At 40.1% G+C, this 17,962-nt stretch overlaps 1 protein-coding gene across 1 annotated transcript; it reads left to right on the top strand.

Moving 5' to 3' along the window:
• The first annotated feature begins 1,834 nt into the window (after positions 1 to 1,834).
• LOC122660059 lies at positions 1,835 to 17,217 on the top strand. Its single transcript, XM_043855232.1, has 5 exons — positions 1,835 to 1,989; positions 2,150 to 2,208; positions 2,310 to 4,097; positions 15,898 to 16,055; positions 16,333 to 17,217. The coding sequence occupies exons 1-5, from the start codon at positions 1,869 to 1,871 to the stop codon at positions 16,994 to 16,996; spliced, it is 2,790 nt and encodes a 929-aa protein (XP_043711167.1). The 5' UTR covers positions 1,835 to 1,868; the 3' UTR covers positions 16,997 to 17,217.
• The last annotated feature ends 745 nt before the right edge of the window (positions 17,218 to 17,962 follow it).

Here is a 17,962-nt window from a genome sequence, read left to right as displayed (position 1 = left end):
ATTATGTGTTATATGGGGTGTGAAGGTCATTTCACATTCCCCTTGGCGAGCGAAATGACCTCAGTGCTCCAGAGAAACTTTGTCTTTATATGGGGTGTGATGGTCATTTTACGTTCCCTTATGTCTAAACGCAGGGCAGCACACCGCACGTGCCCAGTTAGTGTTCTTTCTCTGTGAATTTATTCATATAAATGGATAAAGACCTCTTTCTTTCCATATTTCGTTTTGCCACTCTTGTCCTTTTCTATTTTTTTTTTTCTATTTCTCTATAGTTCTTTTTTTCTTTATTGGTGTTTAATAACACTATTGATCCTAAGGCTCGAAATGGTAGAATTCTATTTTGAATAGATTTTAATATTCCCTATTATGGACTAATATTTAATATCCCAAAATCATGCTAACTATTATTGGTCTAATAAAAGGGGTCATTGAGTTGTATTAGGAGTCCTATGCGGACTGACTTTGGTGTGGGCATTTAGATTCCTACTGGGACTATGATGAGAGAGGCCCCATAAGAATTAATATATAAAGAGAGCTGTTGAGGAATGCATTCTAGAAAGAGAGGGAGATATTCAGTGTTAGGGATGTAAACGGATCGGATTTGCTGTGCACACGGATCGGATAGAAAAGATGTTAATGGATATTTGAAAATTCGAAATAATTCAATTTGCATCCCTATTTGTTTAGATGTATCTCTATCGCCATGGGAAGAAGGTCCAACTTACAAAAGTCAGGGTTATAAAGGGATAGTTGATAAATTGAATTGGATTCAGATCTGTATCCGGTTAAGGATTATCCAGACCCGATCACATCGATCCGTTTAGATCTCTAACTAGATTTTGGGATTTAGAAGGTCAGTTCTAGACTGTTCACAGTGGGTATGGTCATTGAGCTCCTCTCCAGGGAACCCAACACGCCTAGGGAGCATCCAACCGTTGGACTGTGCCGCACACATCCCTAGGTGTGTGCCAAGATGTGTGCGGCACAACTCAATCCTTGGATGCCCCTGGGCGTGCCCTGGGCCCTGAGCTCCCTGGAGAGGAACCGGATCTCTCAAATTGACATCCTCTGCAGATATCAGGGGCAGATTCCGTCTAAAGACAACAGCGTATAGACAAAACTACCCTCAGATACTCTATCTCGCCACTGCATTGGTTGGTTGTGGAAATAGATTCACCGCGGGTTGACTTTCTTTTTGACCTCTCTCATTCTCTTATCGGTGCATGAGTTTGTAATTTGAAATCTGTTCCTCATTCAAGACTTCGAGTCGTTCTCTCGTTCCTCGCCAAAGAGACGTTATAGCCTTTTATGCAATTCAAAATTAATTGGTTAATATTATTTTAACTTTTTGTGGCGAGTGCTGTCTCTCTTACTGTCTACATTTATTGCTCGAACTACTCACCTCTCTATCTCTGTCTCTTCTAAATCTCTGCAACTCTTCCTTCTTCTTCCCCTCCCCCCTCCCCCTTGGAACCATTTTGCTGTTTCTCCTACCTGTACTTCTTTCTTTCCTAAGTTCTAGCCTTATGATTGATTTTAATGATGACTTCACGGCAATACAAGGGGCTTTCTTCATTGATCGGGTGAGACGTTGGAGATCTTTCGGACCATTCATTTGAATTCTTTTTCTTTTTTAATGCCCTGTAAGTTTTCGCTCTCGAAATTAGGGCTTACGATAATGTTCTTCTGTCAGGTGGAGTGAGATGATTCAGGAATAATTTCCCCCCTCATTTTTAGGGATTTCTTCAATGCATAGGCTAGCATTTTGTAATAACAGATCGTTTTGGTTGACTTGGGCTCTCTTAGTTGTTGAGTGACGCTTTTAGAGAAATGCTATATACAAGCTGAGGCTTTCTGTGCATGACCAAATGGGGTTTGATAGACAAAGTTCAAAGAATGGAGGAGGTTATGTTGGTGGCTTCCTCCAACTGTTCGACTGGAATGGCAAGTCGCGTAAGAAACTGTTCTCCAACAAATCTGATTTTCCAGGTACCTTTTGTCTCCACTCTCCACTGTTAAGGTTACAAAGATCCCCTCCCCAAAGAAAAAGGTTAAAATTGTACATAGTTCTTTTTATTTTGGTTTTATTTCTTCATAGCCCCCTTTTTTAGTTGGTTGTTGATTTCCTTCCTTCTGCGTTTTCATGTAGAGGGATCTAAACAAGGGAAGAAAAGGGACGGCAATTTTCCAATGACAAGACTCCGACTGGTGCATATTTGGTTACTGTTATGGATTCTCATTGTATTCATTTGATATGATATGTTGATTACTTATTTGTCTATTTTCCCTTTCTATTATCATATTCCCAGATGGAGGAGGATGAGAATGGAGGGGCTAGTATAAAAGGGAGCAGTGATTACAGCTGTGCTTCATCAGTGACTGATGATGATGGATACGGTACCAGGGTAACCAAGGCTCCCGGGGTGGTAGCCAGGCTTATGGGGTTAGATTCTTTGCCAACTTCCAACACTGCTGAGTCCTATTCTACCCCGTTTTTCGATTCCCGCTCCCTTCGAGATGCAAATTACCACAGTAGAATCTCTGAGCTTCACAATGAACAGCAAATTTTGCATTCTAGCAACCATCTCCCTGAATGTGAGGGCTTCTCTAGAAATCTTGCAGAATGTAGGCCTCATAAGATGCAGAGCCGGCCAATTGAGAGGTTCCAGACTGAAATGTTGCCTCCTAAATCAGCTAAATCTATCCCAATCACCCATCATAAGCTTTTGTCTCCAATCAAGAGCCCTGGATTCTTCCCATCCAAGAATGCAGCTCACATAATGGAGGCAGCTGCAAAGATAATTGAACCAGGACCTCAAACTACAACCAAGGGTAAAATGCCATCAATTGGTTCTACTTCAATTCCCTTGAAAGTTAGGGATTTTAAGGAGAAGATTGAAGCTGCACAGAGACCACCCAGGCTTCCCGAAGCATCTCGAAAGCTAGTTGACTCAAGTTCTGCTAAGTATATTAAGGGACAGTCATTAACCAAAAGCTGGAATGGTTCAGAAGGTACACCTCAGTTAAGGGCGTCTTCAGATTCAGAAGACAGTAGTTCAGTTGGTTCGAAAAATAAGGCTAAATCCATTTCACTTGCAATCCAAGCAAAGGTCAATGTTCAGAGGAGAGAGGGCTTGGACTTGAATAGTAGTGGGAATCTGGTCAGCCAGAAGTCTGATGTTAAGGCAAACCAGCCATTCAAGAACCAGCCAAATGCCCAAAAGAATACACAGAAAAAAGCTTCCATTCAGGGTCCTTCGAGTGTGCTCAGGCAGAATAACCAAAAACAGAATTGTCTAACGAAAAAAGACAAGTTATCCTCGAAGCCTTCAGTTTCTCGCCAACAAGGAAGAAAACCTCTGTCTGGGGATTCATCCATTGGCCGTAATAAAACTTTAAACAAAGCTGCAGGGAACTCCAAAGTTGGATCCAGAAGGACTAGCTTAGAGGCTACAAATGTTGAAAAGATCCCATCATCTTCAACCAATAATGTCCCTCGAAAGAAACGATCAATTGATAGAGATTTTCACTCTGAGAAAAATGGGATAGTTGCTACTGCTTCTGCTGATAAAGATGATAAGCCTATCTTGTCCAATGTTGATCGACTTGGGCAGTCAACATGGGCAGATGATAACAAAAGAAATGGAATGGATGTTGTTTCTTTTACATTCACTTCTCCTATGATAAAAGGTGTTCCTGCATCACAGTCTTCTAGTACGGTGGAGAGAAGTAGTGTATTTTCTGTGGATTCTCGTGGTGATAAAACTCCTGCTGATGTGAAAAATGCAAAACTATCTTCTTTAGGACTAAACATGATAGGAGGTGATGCTTTGAGTGTTCTTTTGGAACAAAAGCTGAGAGAACTCACATATGGAATTGGCTCTTCTTACCATAGCTCGGTCAAAACAGGGACTGCTGCTAGTTCTGCATCAATTCTGGAAGATTTGGTGTCTGCTCTCAATGCAGTAAGCACATCTCCAGGGGGATGTAACAATGGTTCCCAAATTGGGCTGTGCACCGATAAATTTAGCAGCAGTCGTGATACCACCTGCTTTTCAACTGACATTCAGGTGCTCAAAATGAACCATAAGTTGCTGGTATGGCTTATTACACTTTAGATCCTGGTCATTGTTTCCTTTTTGTATTTCCCTTTTTAAACTTGGTTTCCCTGTTCTGAGGTGGTTATTTTAATCAAGTAATGGCTAACTAATCTTATAAGTGTTGTTTACACCTGTAAAACTATCTAACAATTTGATTTGAAAACTTTATAATTCTGTCTGCATTTACATAAATGCAGCCAATTTAGAATAGAACAGGAAATTACTTTAGACACTAGTAATTCCACAAGGTGCTGAAGAAAACATCTATGAAGCTAGATTCTGTTGGCCAAATGCAATTCTCTAGACAATGTGGCCTAGTTGTGGCAATTGCTTTTTCTTGGAGTATTCATGCAGGTGATGAACTCATATTTTTATGTGTAATTTTCCTAACATGTATTTTTTTTTCTTGGTATAGCACTTAGAACCTTCAAAAGTGATTGTTGGGCTGAAACAACAAGAACAATTGCAAGACACACAATCGTGTATGACACACAAAACTGTATACTGCCAGCCGCCCACTGAATTGTGTACGACACACAAAAACATATATGCAGAAACTAGAAGCACAGTAAATAAAATAAGCACATACACAGGAGATTTACGTGGTTTGCAATACTGCCTACGTCCACGGTGTGAGAACCAATCTTCACTAAGGTCAAGAGAAGAAAAACATATTACAATCCTTGCAGTTTGATTTGCAAATACAAGCCCCTTTCTACACCCTTCTCTCTTCTCTTATTCTCTCTACCTTGGCTTCTCACTATTACCCCCTTTGGTAGACACCTCTCTCTTTTTATAGGATTCCTCTTCCACCCTCGGAAGACTCCACTCTCTTGGAGACTCCACCTGCTTAAAGACTTCACCTCTTGGAGGACTCCATCCTCTTCCACTCTCTCAGAAGACTACCTCCTTAAAGACTCCACTCCTTCTATTCTCTTGGAGACTCCACCTCTTGGAAGACTCCAACTCTTGGAGGACTCTACTCCCTTGGGAGACCCCACCTTCTTCCACTCCCTTAGAAGACTACTCTTTTCTACTTTCTTGGAAGCCTCTTCCAATTCCCATTAGAAGACCCATTGACCCAAACCCGTCCAACCTGTCTAGATAAAAGACACAAACCTAACAGTGATCTGATTGCTACAAGGTGAACTGATGTGCATCACAATCTGAAAGGATCTGAACCTGTATGTAATGGGACCAATAGGGTAGGTGGTTATGGGGGAAGCTTGAGGATTTAAGATCTTAGAGTTAGGGATCCTAGGTTTTGGTTTTCAGGTAGGATGATGAATGTTGGGCTCAAGGGCAGAGGCAAATAGAGAGAGAGAGAGTAACAGATCAGGTGATGTATCTCGGCTGTCCAGCAAGAAATACAGCCGCATGTGTAGAGTTAGGGATCCTAGGTTTTGGTTTTCAGGTAGGATGATGAATGTTGGGCTCAAGGGCAGAGGCAAATAGAGAGAGAGAGAGTAACAGATCAGGTGATGTATCTCGGCTGTCCAGCAAGAAACACAGCCTCATGTGTAGGGATTCCCCTACACCAGCATAAATTGTGGGATAGTTTTATTAGACTTTTATTTAGTCTTTTATTTGAGTTGTAATCCTAATTGGAATCCTAGTTACGCTCTAGTTTCTATTTTGTTGAGAATCCTAATTAGACTCTAGTTTCATTTTGTTGGGAATCCTAGTTACGTCTAGTTTCTATTTTTGTTTGGAATCCTAGTTAGAGTCTGGCTTCTATTTTGTTATTTGTCTCAGCTATTAAGCTATTTAAACAATGTAATCAGCTCTTGTGAGCCAACGATTGAACGAAGAGAAAAGTTATTGCTTTTGCAATTGTCATTCCAGAGATTGGAAAGTTGAGAGGCGTAGGGTGAGATTCCCATCCCATTATCATACTTGATCCCCTCTGATGTAACCCTTGTCTAGGTTGCACAGATTCAGAACGGGAGAGAATGATAACTACAATAGTGAAATCTTGATTCTGGGTAGATTCACACTGTTGCAGTAATGGTCATAATTTCCGTTATATAACTCAGTTTAAGGTGATTCCAACTATATATGAAAGCTAACAGATAGGGATAAAATTTCTGTTATTTGAGTTTTCTGAAATTATGAATAAAAAAAAGGGTGATATGGGGTCATGAAGTGGAGGTCATTGCACAGATTTGAATTTGAGAAACTTATAGAATGAGTTCCCAAACTTGGTGTGCAATATAGAAATGAAAAAGGGATGTTATGAGCTCGGATTTGGATTGGAAAGGATGAGATGGATGTAACAAAAATATCATAAAATAAGAGAAAAAGGTAGGGATGATAGTAACTCTAAGAAAGTACTCTTCTAGGTCCTTTGGTGGAGAAAGACTTATCAACTCTTCAAGGTTGATGGGGGCAACACTTCGAGGTCACTGGGGAATCTTCAATTCTTTAAGATTGAAGTTGAAACTCAGTTTGGTTTCAAGGAGAGGAACTCAACTTGGTTCACAAGAGTGTTTGCAACAACAATGGAGAATTTCATTCAAGAATAGGATGCCTTACAAGCAACACAGATAGGCCTTTTATAGGCAAATAAAAAAAAACCTAAAAGCTCCTACGATATCTCAGCCGTTGATTTTCAAGGATTGAAATACATGCTTAATTCCCAAGAAAATGAAAATTATAGAAAACAAATAACTAAAAGTAGATTCCAAGACATAGGGATTGTTCCAATGTGCCTTGATACAATCTTCAAGGTTGAAGTAGGTGTTCCAATAGAAAAGACTTTAGAAGATGTTTGTTGCTTTGTAGTCTTTAAGGAAGACTCTTGGGAGAAATAGTTAAAAGAGCTTGGACAAAGAGAATCTTTGAGAGAAGGGCTGTCACATCATCTTCCACTATGGGAGTTGAAACAATCACCAAGGAAGATGCCACGTCATCTTCCACTATGAAGCTTTCCACATATCAAATCCTAACATCTCCTACGATATCTCAGCTGTCGATTCCAATTGAGCTTCAATGATTGAGATTAAACCTTTACATTGCATAATAAAGACTAAGAAGTATTAGTCATAGGCTTGCTTTGCATTATGGGCCAAGCCTAAGTGCTAGGCCTTGGGCTGGACTTGAGCTTGAAAACGGGCCGATCTTCTAACAATTATTTGGTGGTCCAGGTGGTCTTGGTGCGGGCCTGCATCATTCTCCCCTTCTTCAAAAGAATTCGTCCCTGAATTCTTGTGCCACCAAAGGAGTATTCGAGCTCCACCGGGGTCAAATGGAAGCTGAGGGATCACCTCATGCATGAGACGACCTGCATAAATGGGATTAGAGACATGGAATGAAATTATTATGTTAAGAATGATGACACTCCATTTCAACCCTTGATCTGTTGGTGTGGACTGGTGCAAATTGACAAAGCAGGTGCCCGCTTTGGAGTCTAATAGTTTGGACTAACATTTGAAGAGATGACAATGAAGCATCTCCAAGAACCGATCAACATACATACCAAAGGTATTATTCCAATAGTTTGTGTCGTCGATGCTCCAACAAAGTTGATAATTAGATTGTCATTCCATGTCTCTTCAAAGATGAATCTAGCCAAAGATGGTGGAAGATGGACAAGCCTTGTAAGTTTAAGTGATGATGATGATGGTGGAATGATGTCATCTAAGTGGAGAATTGGCTCCTCTTCAAGTGGGTCTTGAAGAATATCATCACTTACCTCATATTGTGTTGGTTTTTCTAATGATAACTCACGGTTTTCATTTTTTTCATGAGAGAATTCCGATTTGGTTAGCATGATACAAGAATCATGAGGTGCTTCCAAATCAAATTCTGGTTTGAGCAGGTTGAAGTCATCATGTGCATTGAGTTCATCCTCCATGTTTTCATCAAACACCGATAGTACACTTGAGACATAATTATTCAGCTTTAGTGTTGCCGGTGTATCAGAAAATGGACAGATTTTCGAGTACACTTTCGAAGAAAAATTTGATTTGTTATCTTCTTCATCTTGATACTCATCAACTATTGGCCTTGAGCTCCAATCAACTTGTTCATCGGCATTAGCATAACTTGTTCATTGGGGGCTATCATCCATCAATTCGTCACTCTTTGAAGACACATAAGAGGCCTCCTTTGAAGGAGGGTTGTTGTTTAACAATTCACAAATAATATCATTCTCATCTATGACATTTTTCAAAGTCTTCAAAATTGAAGATGAAACATCCTCAAGCAAGGGGGTTCTAAGGAGTTCCTTTGAAGGTGCCAAAATAAGTTTTTTGCCCTTATAAATAAATGAGTATGTATTATTTTTACCATCATGGATTGCCTCTCTTTCTTGCTGCCAAGGGTAGCCAAGAATCAAATAACATGCCTCCGTTGGAAGCACATTACACCACACTTCTTCGAAGTATAGAGAAGCAATAGAGAAAGAAACCAAACACATTTTAGAGATGATTACCTTGACACCTTTTTTTACCAATGTGATTTTGTATGGTGTAGGTTTTTTCATCTCTCATTGCAACTTTCGTGTTACTTCTTCCGAAAGAAAATTTCTATTGCAGCTGGAGTTGATAATGAGCCGATAAATCTTATTCAGAAATAGTGCACACCGAATAAAACATATTGTGTAACCAACGATCTTCTCTTCTCCAAAGCTTTGATACCAAATGGTGCAATCAAGTGATACAGGCCCGCACTAAGACTACCTGGACCACCAAATAATTATTAGAAGATCGGCTCGTATTCAAATTCAAGTCCAGCCCAAGGCCTAGCATTTAGGCTTGGTCCATAATGTAAAGCAAGCCCATGACTAATATTTCTTAGTCTTTATTATGCAATGATTATGTTTAATCTCAGCCATTGAAGCTCAATTGGAATCGACGACTGGGATATCGTAGTAGATGTTAGGGTTTGATATGTGGAAAGCTTCATAGTGGAAGATGATGTGGCATTCTCCTTGGTGATTGTTTCAACTCCCATAGTGGAAGATGATGTGGCAGCCCTTCTCTCCAAGATTCTCTTTGTCCAAGCTCCTTTAACTACTTCTTCCAAGAGTCTTCCTTGAAGACTACAAAGCAACAAACATCTTCTAAGGTCTTTTCTATTGGGACACCCACTTCAACCTTGAAGCTTGTATCAAGGCACATTGGAACACCCCCTATATCTTGGAATCTACTTTTAGTTATTTTGTTTTTTATAATTTTCATTTTCTTGGGAGTTAAGCATGTAATCTCAACCCTTAAAAATCAATGGCTGACATATCATAGGGAGCTTTTAGGGTTTTCTTTATTTGCCTATAAAAGGCCTATCTATGTTGATTGTAAGGCATACTATTCTTGAATGAAATTCTCCATTGTTGCTTTAAGCACTCTTGTGAACCAAGTTGAGTTTCAACTTCAATCTTGAAGAATTGAAGATTCCCTAGTAACCTCAAATTCTTGCCCCTATCAACCTTGAAGAGTTGATAAGTCTTTCTCCACCAAAGGACCTAGAAGAGTACTTTCTTAGAGTTACTATCATCCCTACCTCTCATTTTATGAATTTTTTTTACATCCATCTCATCCTTTCCAATCTAAATCCTAGCTCATAACATCCCCCTTTCATTTCTATATTGCACACCAAGTTTGGGAACTCATTCTATAAGTTTCCCAGATTCGGATCTGTGCAGTGACCTACCACCCCATATCACCCTCTTTTATTCATAATTTCAGAAACTCAAATAACAAAAGTTTTAGCCATATCTGTTAGCTTTCATATACAATTGGAATCACCTTAAACCGAATTATATTAGGAAGCTATGACCATTTTACTGCAACAGTGAATATCTACCCAGAATTGAGATTTCGCTCTTGCAGTTATCATTCTCTCTCGATCCGAGTTTGTGCAACCTAGACAAGGGTTACATCATTTCTAGTTTCATTTTGTTGGGAATCCTAGTTAGAGTCTAGTTTCTATTTTTGTTTGGAATCCTAGTTGAAGTCTAGCTTCTATTTTGTTATTTGTCTCAGCTATTAGGCTATTTAAACAATGTATTCAGCCCTTGTGAGCCAACGACTGAATGAAGAGAAAAGTTATTGCTTTTACAATTGTCATTCCAGAGATTGGTAAGTAGAGAGGCCTAGGGTGAGACTCCCATCCCAGCATCATACTCGATCCCCTCCATCTTCTATTCTTCTAATTCTGCTGCTGGTTCTTCAAGGTTATTAGCTCTGCAAATACAAGGGGTTTTCTACATCAGATCTGGTGATTATTTTCATTCTGTCAAGAAGGACACTCGATTATTAGTAAGATTATAGATCACAGATCTGATTGATATCAGCATTCATTCATTGAAGGCATCGAGTGACTTGATCACCAAGTCTTTACTGTTGCAACTTCAGATTTCCATATCAAGCCATCAGATTTCAATAAATTTTGGAGTACAAGTCCCCTGCCAATAACTTCTCCACTCGATCCAAATCTGGAAGTAATCTGCTGGCTGATTTGGTATTTGTCCACTAAACTTCTAATTCTGACTTTAGTTTCTACTTTGGTGAAGTGTTGACTAAAGACCTTATTGTTGGGGCTGTTTATCCTTTACTATGGTCTGTGGGTGATATCTGGGGTTAGGATTACTTGTAATCTAGCCTTACATTATCAGGTTTATCAATTATGATGAAGGCCATTGCCTGAGGATGTAGCATTGTTTTATTGGAGGGCTTGAGATAAACAAAAATCTGAACTCAATCAAAAAGTGCAAGGGTAGAACCCTTGGTGCAATGGTAAGGTTGCTCCATTGTGACCAAGTGGTCACGGGTTCGAGTCTGGAAACAGCCTTTCCGCGAAAGCAGGGGTAAGGTTGCATACATTATGACCCTCTCCAGACCCCGCAGTGGCGGGAGCCTTGTGCACTGGGTATGCCCTTTTTTTTAATCAAAAAGGTGCAAGGGTAGCTGGGCTTCAATTGGAGCGCTTTGCAACCCTCAGCTAATGTTCCATAGAAAATCTGTGTTTCATTTTTTTAGGAGTTGAAACACACGTAGTTCATATTTTCTTGGATCACAGTTCCTCACATGATGGCTGCTCCCAATAGCCATCACAATGAATTTGGCCCACCGTAATTTTATAGGCTTTAGCGACTGTTGTGCAAAATTCCCAATCCCCTCTCTCTCTTTCTTTCTTTCTCTCTCTCTCTCTCTCTCTCTCTCTCACACACACACACACACACACACACACACATTGTTGTTGAATGCTTGGAGGAGTGATGTCTCACTTTACAACCATATAGTCTCTCTCGATTTCGATATATATATATATGAATTGGGTTGTAACCAAATTAAACAATACATAACAAACAAAACTTAAACCCAAAACAAGTCCTAACAACACAAATGGCATATGCCAGAAATTAAATATGAAACAAACAAAGAGAGTGTCATGGAGGATATTACCAGTTGCTTGATGTGATCTAAGTGCAAGGGAGAGATAGAGAGCAAGAGATAAGCAAGCACACACAACGATTTAAAGTGGTTTGAACCAATTGTACTACTTCCACTACTTTGATCACGGACCAAGGATTTCTCCACTATCCGATTCTTTTCCTAGGCAAGAACCAAACCCTTACACAACTTAATCACTGTCCTCCGATTAGGCACCCGGACCATCCTTGGTCAAGGATTTCCACCCAGGCCACACATGATGTAGATTCTGGCCAGAGGAAGAAGCAAAAGACCCATCGAATTTTTGGGCCAGAACTGGACCAGCTCGATCCAGTCCAGCAGGACCAACTCGAGCCAGCCAATCAGGGACCAAAGATGTCCCACGATTTTGATAAGATCCCCCTTTGACCAGTCTACTAGGATTGGTGCACTTCAGTAGTTGTTATATTTAGTAGTTCTTCTAATTTGTTCTTTGCATGTGGCTGAATTTATAAAGTCTAGTAGTTCTAATTTAGTTACCTTCTATTTTAGTTAGGATTTAGTAGTTTCTATTCTCCTAAGTTTCTATTTAGAAGTTTCTATTTTCTATTGTAAGCTTGCATAAGTTATTAATAGGCATCTCAATGTAATGAAGGTATACAATTTTGAGAATAGAATTTTCTGGCCCAAGCTTGCCATCAAATTATGGGAGATCCTCCTTGTTCAACAGCTGAGACAGCTGTGGGTGAGAGATCCAAGCTGAGAGAGCCATTCCCTTACCCCCTTCTCTTCTCTATCTTCTCCTCTTTTATTACCCTGCTCGATCTCTGTTGAACTGCTGCTGCTACTAGAGAACATCATTTGAAGGCTGATGTGATCCCTCCTTCACTTCTGAGTATTGTTGCTATTGCTGCTGTTGCTGAATTGACAAATCAGAGGCTGTACCATCCTGTGGATTCAAGTTCTGCCTGGGTTTTCTGCTGTTACCTTCAAGGCTGCATAACTCCTTATCCCTCCATCCAAAGTTGCTGAGTTTTGGAGCATAACTCCACCCCATCATCCACTCCACTCGCCCCCACTCCCATTCCATTCCAGTAGCTGGATTAGCCTGCACCATAAGAGCTTCTATTGTCATTCTTCCCTTCCTGTCTCCACTTCTACCCATCAATATTGACCCAAACTTGCAGGTCAAGCTTCAATCATCTAGGCCTACACTTGGCTACTGTTGGTGTCCTAGAACAGCACTGTTTTGCGGGTTTCTCTTAACCTTCTATTTTGGTGTCTTACTGATATCTCCACATCAGGCCATCAAAACTGAACGAAATATGGAGTCAAGCATCCTCTTAATACCCTCTACACTCGATCTAAGTTGGGTGATCATCACTTGGCTGGTTTGGTTTCTATACCTAATCCTTTACTTTCTAATTCGGTGACCTACTGTTTCTGGCCATCCAAATCAGTCCCTGTTTTGAGGGTTTGCTGAGCATTCTCAGCCATGCATTCGGCCCTGTTCACAGTTCCTTTTAAGTGGCTGAAAGTTGTGTTTGACCTGAACCCTAAGTCCTATTTTCGGACCTGGTTTGCGCCCTGCTGTTAGGGTTATTGTTGGTGGACTGCTGTGATTTATTGTGGGTTAATTGGGGCTGGGTTAACCCTAACCTAGCTTTACATTAACACAGGGCAAGGATTTCGTCTCAAAGCCATACATGCTCAACTTACAACAAAAATGGCTTTTTCTTTCAAGCCTGATACTGTAAAGACTTTTAACACAAGATGCTTTTCTTTAGAACTTGCAGCTTCTGTTCTTAGCCCTTCTCAAGTTGATGTAGTACTAAGCACAATCACAACAATTTCTTCTCAAGATGATGTTTACAATGAAGTTCAGCAGTTGTTCTCAAGGTGATGATAGAATGAAGCTTGCACTAGCTGATTGTTGTTCTTCTTAGTTGATTATATTGATACTTGACATCAAATGACTCCACTTATTTATAGGAAAAACGAACTAGCTGTTGAACTAGCCATTAGAGTCAAGCTCAGTTTCTCCTTTGAACATTTGAATTCCTTTTTCATTTCCAAGAGAAACTAGCTGTTGGAGAGCCACTTGTAATTCGAAATGGTTGGAAGTATTAATCCATTTTAGTCTCCAATACTCAACTTATATTTTCCAAGAAAAACTAGTTGTTAGAGCTCCTAAACATTAGTGAAGATGTTAAGAGTTCTGGTCAAGTGGTTAGAGTTCAAGTGGTTAATTAATAGTTTGTCAAGACCTTTCAACTTCATAACCACACAACAATAAATGTTATCACACGAAAGATCGTGCGACAGTTACGGAAGGCTGTGGCTGTAGGGACTAAAGACTGTCACTCTCAAACATAGACAGAAGCTGGTCACGGAAGACCGCGGGATTGTCTGTGTGAGAAGAGTTAGTCTCATCACTCCTAGACATTCACAGAAGATCGCATGGAAGACCGCAATGGTTGTCTACAAACATAGAGCTCTAAACCTCGGTTGTCCATGAGTTATGACTTCAAAATATTTTTGGTTTGCCATTTAAGCTCGGTCGTCCATCTTTGTTCATGGAGTTAGACAACTCTCTAAGTCAAACCACCTAGTTTCTTGGTTTTTCTATTTAGGCCCTCTTTCGATGTCACTATCTTAGGCTTTTTACATCTTGTTGATCAAGTACATTAGTATTACAAATATATGTCAATAATAATCAAATCCTTATTTTATCCTTGAAAGATTCCTTCAACTTGATGTTGCTTTCAACTCCTTGATCTTTCAAGTCACGGAAGGTCGTTCCCTGTACGCAGAAGACCGTCTTCACTAGTTCTTCATTCAATCAACATGCCTTGTTCTTTCTTCATCTTTACCTCTTCAGTAGTTTGGGTATCAACAATCTCTTAGCACATTTGTACACATGTTAGTACACCCAAACACACATCACACAATGGTTTTCATATCCAAAACATAGTTGTCACGGCGTCACGGCGATCCAAGTCGGTGGAGGGGTGTCACGTCGATATATCGACATGTCGCCCGAGCATGTCGACCATGTTTTATTTTTTATTTTTTATATTTTTAATGTTTTAATAGATGTATACTCAAGCCATGTTTTATTTTTTCTCTATTGTTTCTCAAGTTTTAAGAAGAAAATTCAGAAATCGAAGAAGAAATCGAAGAGGGAAAGAAGAAATCGAAAGAAATCGAAGAGGGAAAGAAGAAATCGAAGAGGGAAGAATAAATCAAAGACAGGAAGAAGAAATCGAAGACAGGAAGAAGAAATCAAAGAGGGATGCCATGGCGTAGGTCGCCATGCAACCTTCTCCAGCGCTAGGACGCCATGACAACTATGATCCAAAACACACAAAATATAAATGGAACCTTCTAGGTCCAACAATATGTGTGTGTCTCGCTCTCTTCTCTAAATTTGAATTTATTCTAGGTCCAGTGCAGTGGTGGGAGCCTCGTGCACTGGGTACATCCCTTTTTCTTTACATATTATTCCCTTTCATTTTGATGCCTTTTATCCCCATTGTACATATATATATATATATATATATGTGTGTGTGTGTGTGTGTACAATGGGAAATTACATATATTTTTTTAAACACATCTGTTTAAAATGATATTAGTTTCTACATCTATGTTTAGTGTCCATCAATATATCTTTTCAAATGAAAACTTTTAGAGTCATATTCTTCAATCAGCAGAGTGTGCTTGGCTAACTCACCCTGAATTATTACTTAACAGTAAGCCAATCCTTATCAGTCCCAGCTTATTTAATAACAGCCTTCAGAGCTCAGTTTTGATGGTTACATGGGCCCCATCTAGCTACACAACTATGAGAAGATCAGTGGAAAATAGACTTTCATTGACTACTCCTGGATAATGTGAGTAGCCAGGATCATGAGGATAATTCTGCTGTTTGCTTCCCCCCAAATGCACCATGGACCAACTTGCAAGACATTACAGTTGCCAACCAAGGAGCAGAGTAATATATAAGATTAAGGATACGAAGGTAAACCCAAGTGAAGAGGTCAAACGAATGGATTTAGATGCCAACCAAGGACCTCTGTATCGTCTCACAAGTATTCACCTTTTCTTTGCTGATTTTTAAACCAAGGAAAAAGAAAGAGTGGGAGGTGGGGCTGAACCAACTTATATGTTGACGAAGATCCACACCATAGATTCCAGGAGCCAAGCTCTAGATCTTTCTTTCATTTGATAGCATGGTGGTGGAATATCAAATCTAATGGCCAATGAGCTCAATGGTATTATGTTGTAATTTCAACCAGCTGAGCTCAATGCTTACATGTTTATTATGTTGTAATTTATTCCCCCTCCTCCCCAAAACAAAAAAGTTGTATACATAAGCAAAAGCTTAACGTGATGCATTTTGGTCAAATTCTTACCATTTTCAGGAAGGGGAAGCCATGAGCAAGTGGAGCAGTGGCAACAGTGAACCTGGGACAGAAAGTGATTGTCGACATCCCAGTCCAGCTTCTGTTCTTGATCCGTCTTTCTCAAATGAAAGTTGCAGTTATTCAGATAGCGTGGACAGTGAGAGTAGCACTGGTAAGAACTGCAATTCTATTCTAGAAATTGATTTCAGAATGCACATGGTTAAGTCTGAACAAGCTGTCTAAGAGCCATGTAAAATGAGTCTTATGGTATACTGGTGTGAATCCACATGGAATTGTATCTGAATGTTTTCAACTCATTGACGCATGTGCTAATTTCTGGATCACTCCCCATCCGTTATTGTTACTACTATTATTAATTTGGGTTTCCTGCCTACATGCAACTCAATTTTATTATCCTAGTAACATAACCCTCTTTCTTCCTTTTCCAGGCAGCAAGCGGTGTTCTGTTCAAGCTCATGAAGTGATTGGTTTGAGTCATCCGGGAAAAATTCAACCAATGGAAGTTGAGGCAGAGTTATCTGATTCAGCCTGCTCCACTTCTACTGGGAAGAGAGGTGTAAAACTTAAAACCTCATTCAGTGTTTCAGGCAGTGCCCAATCAGAGAAATGGGAATTGGAATATGTGAGGGAGATATTATGCAATGTAGAATTAATGTTCAGCGATTACACGTTGGGGCGGGTTCGTGAGATCATAAACCCCCATCTCTTTTACCAATTGGAGAATGAGAAACCTGGGTTGAGAAGTGAGGGAGAGAGAGGTTGTGCACCGAGGCGGAAGATGGTATTTGATTGTGTTAGTGAAAGTTTAGATTTAAGATGTAGGCGGTATGCGGGTGGGGGCTACAGAACATGGGCAAATGGGGTGGCAATGGTGCGGAGGAAGGGTTGGTTAGCAGAGGAAGTTTGCAACGAGATCTCAGGGTGGACAAGTATGGGAGATTGGATGGTGGATGAACTTGTAGACAAGGACATGAGCAGTCAGTATGGAAGATGGCTTGATTTTGAAATTGAGGCATTTGAAGTGGGAGTAGAGCTGGAGAGGGAGTTATTAAGTTCATTGGTTGATGAAGTTGTTACAGACCTAATATTTGGATAACTATTCAAAGGGTGGGTTATCGTTCAACTCCAATGTAAGTGTATTCTTCATGTATCTCCCAGTTGGGGACCTTGTTTTGATTCTTTAATCACAGTTTTCTGTGTTACTGTGTAATGCTCTGGATTCGCTGCAGAGGATCTTGGTCCGTCTTTAAATGGGCTTATTTTAAATCAAGATCCAGAAAGCTTCGGTATGGTGGGCTTTTGCTCTGTTACTCTTTCCAAACTCCTTATGGTAACTGGTAAATTTGTTTTCAAATTTTAATGTCCCCAATAAGGCAAATTGTCCTGACGTGGGAGATTTCTTCCCACGCCGGCAGCCTGTAAATCCTGACCATGAGGCGATAATGTTCCTTGTCAACGGATATTGGAAAATCCATCTGCATTCGTATCCGTCCGAATCCATTCGAAAACTAATCAGGTATGAATGTGATAGTATCCGTATCATCATTATCTGATTCGTTTAGCAATCCCACAGTAATAAAATGTCTGAAATATATCTTTGTGTTTGTCTATCCGATTAAGTTACTTTATTCAATTTTGTAAGGTAAGATAATGTGATTCTTTTCTAGATCCCAAAAATTACAAGTGCAAAACTGCACACAGTGTTGTAAGAGTTCACCTATCCATGAGGAATTTTTTTCCTATGCGGTTCCTTAGTTCCTCTCACAAGAGGAGGGTGGACCCCACCTGGGTAGAGTGTTTGGTCAGTTGCCCGGGTGGGTCCCACCCCCCTCTTGTGAGAGGAACTAGGGAACCACACCGGTCAGGAAACCATAGACGATAATGACTCATCCATGAGATATCGTAGGGCCCATGATTGTACTAAATAACTTCTAAGAGGATTATAATTAGGCTTGTAAATGGATTGGATACTAATCGGATGTGATTGGATCCAGATATTCCCTGGTCGAATACGAATACCTCTAAACGGATTCAGATGCGGATTGAATTCGGATTTTCGACT

Source organism: Telopea speciosissima, chromosome 4 (assembly GCF_018873765.1).
Source record: "Telopea speciosissima isolate NSW1024214 ecotype Mountain lineage chromosome 4, Tspe_v1, whole genome shotgun sequence".
Taxonomy (NCBI): Eukaryota; Viridiplantae; Streptophyta; class Magnoliopsida; order Proteales; family Proteaceae; genus Telopea; species Telopea speciosissima.
Note: the sequence above shows the minus strand (reverse complement) of the source record. Positions and strands in the feature narration are given on the sequence as shown.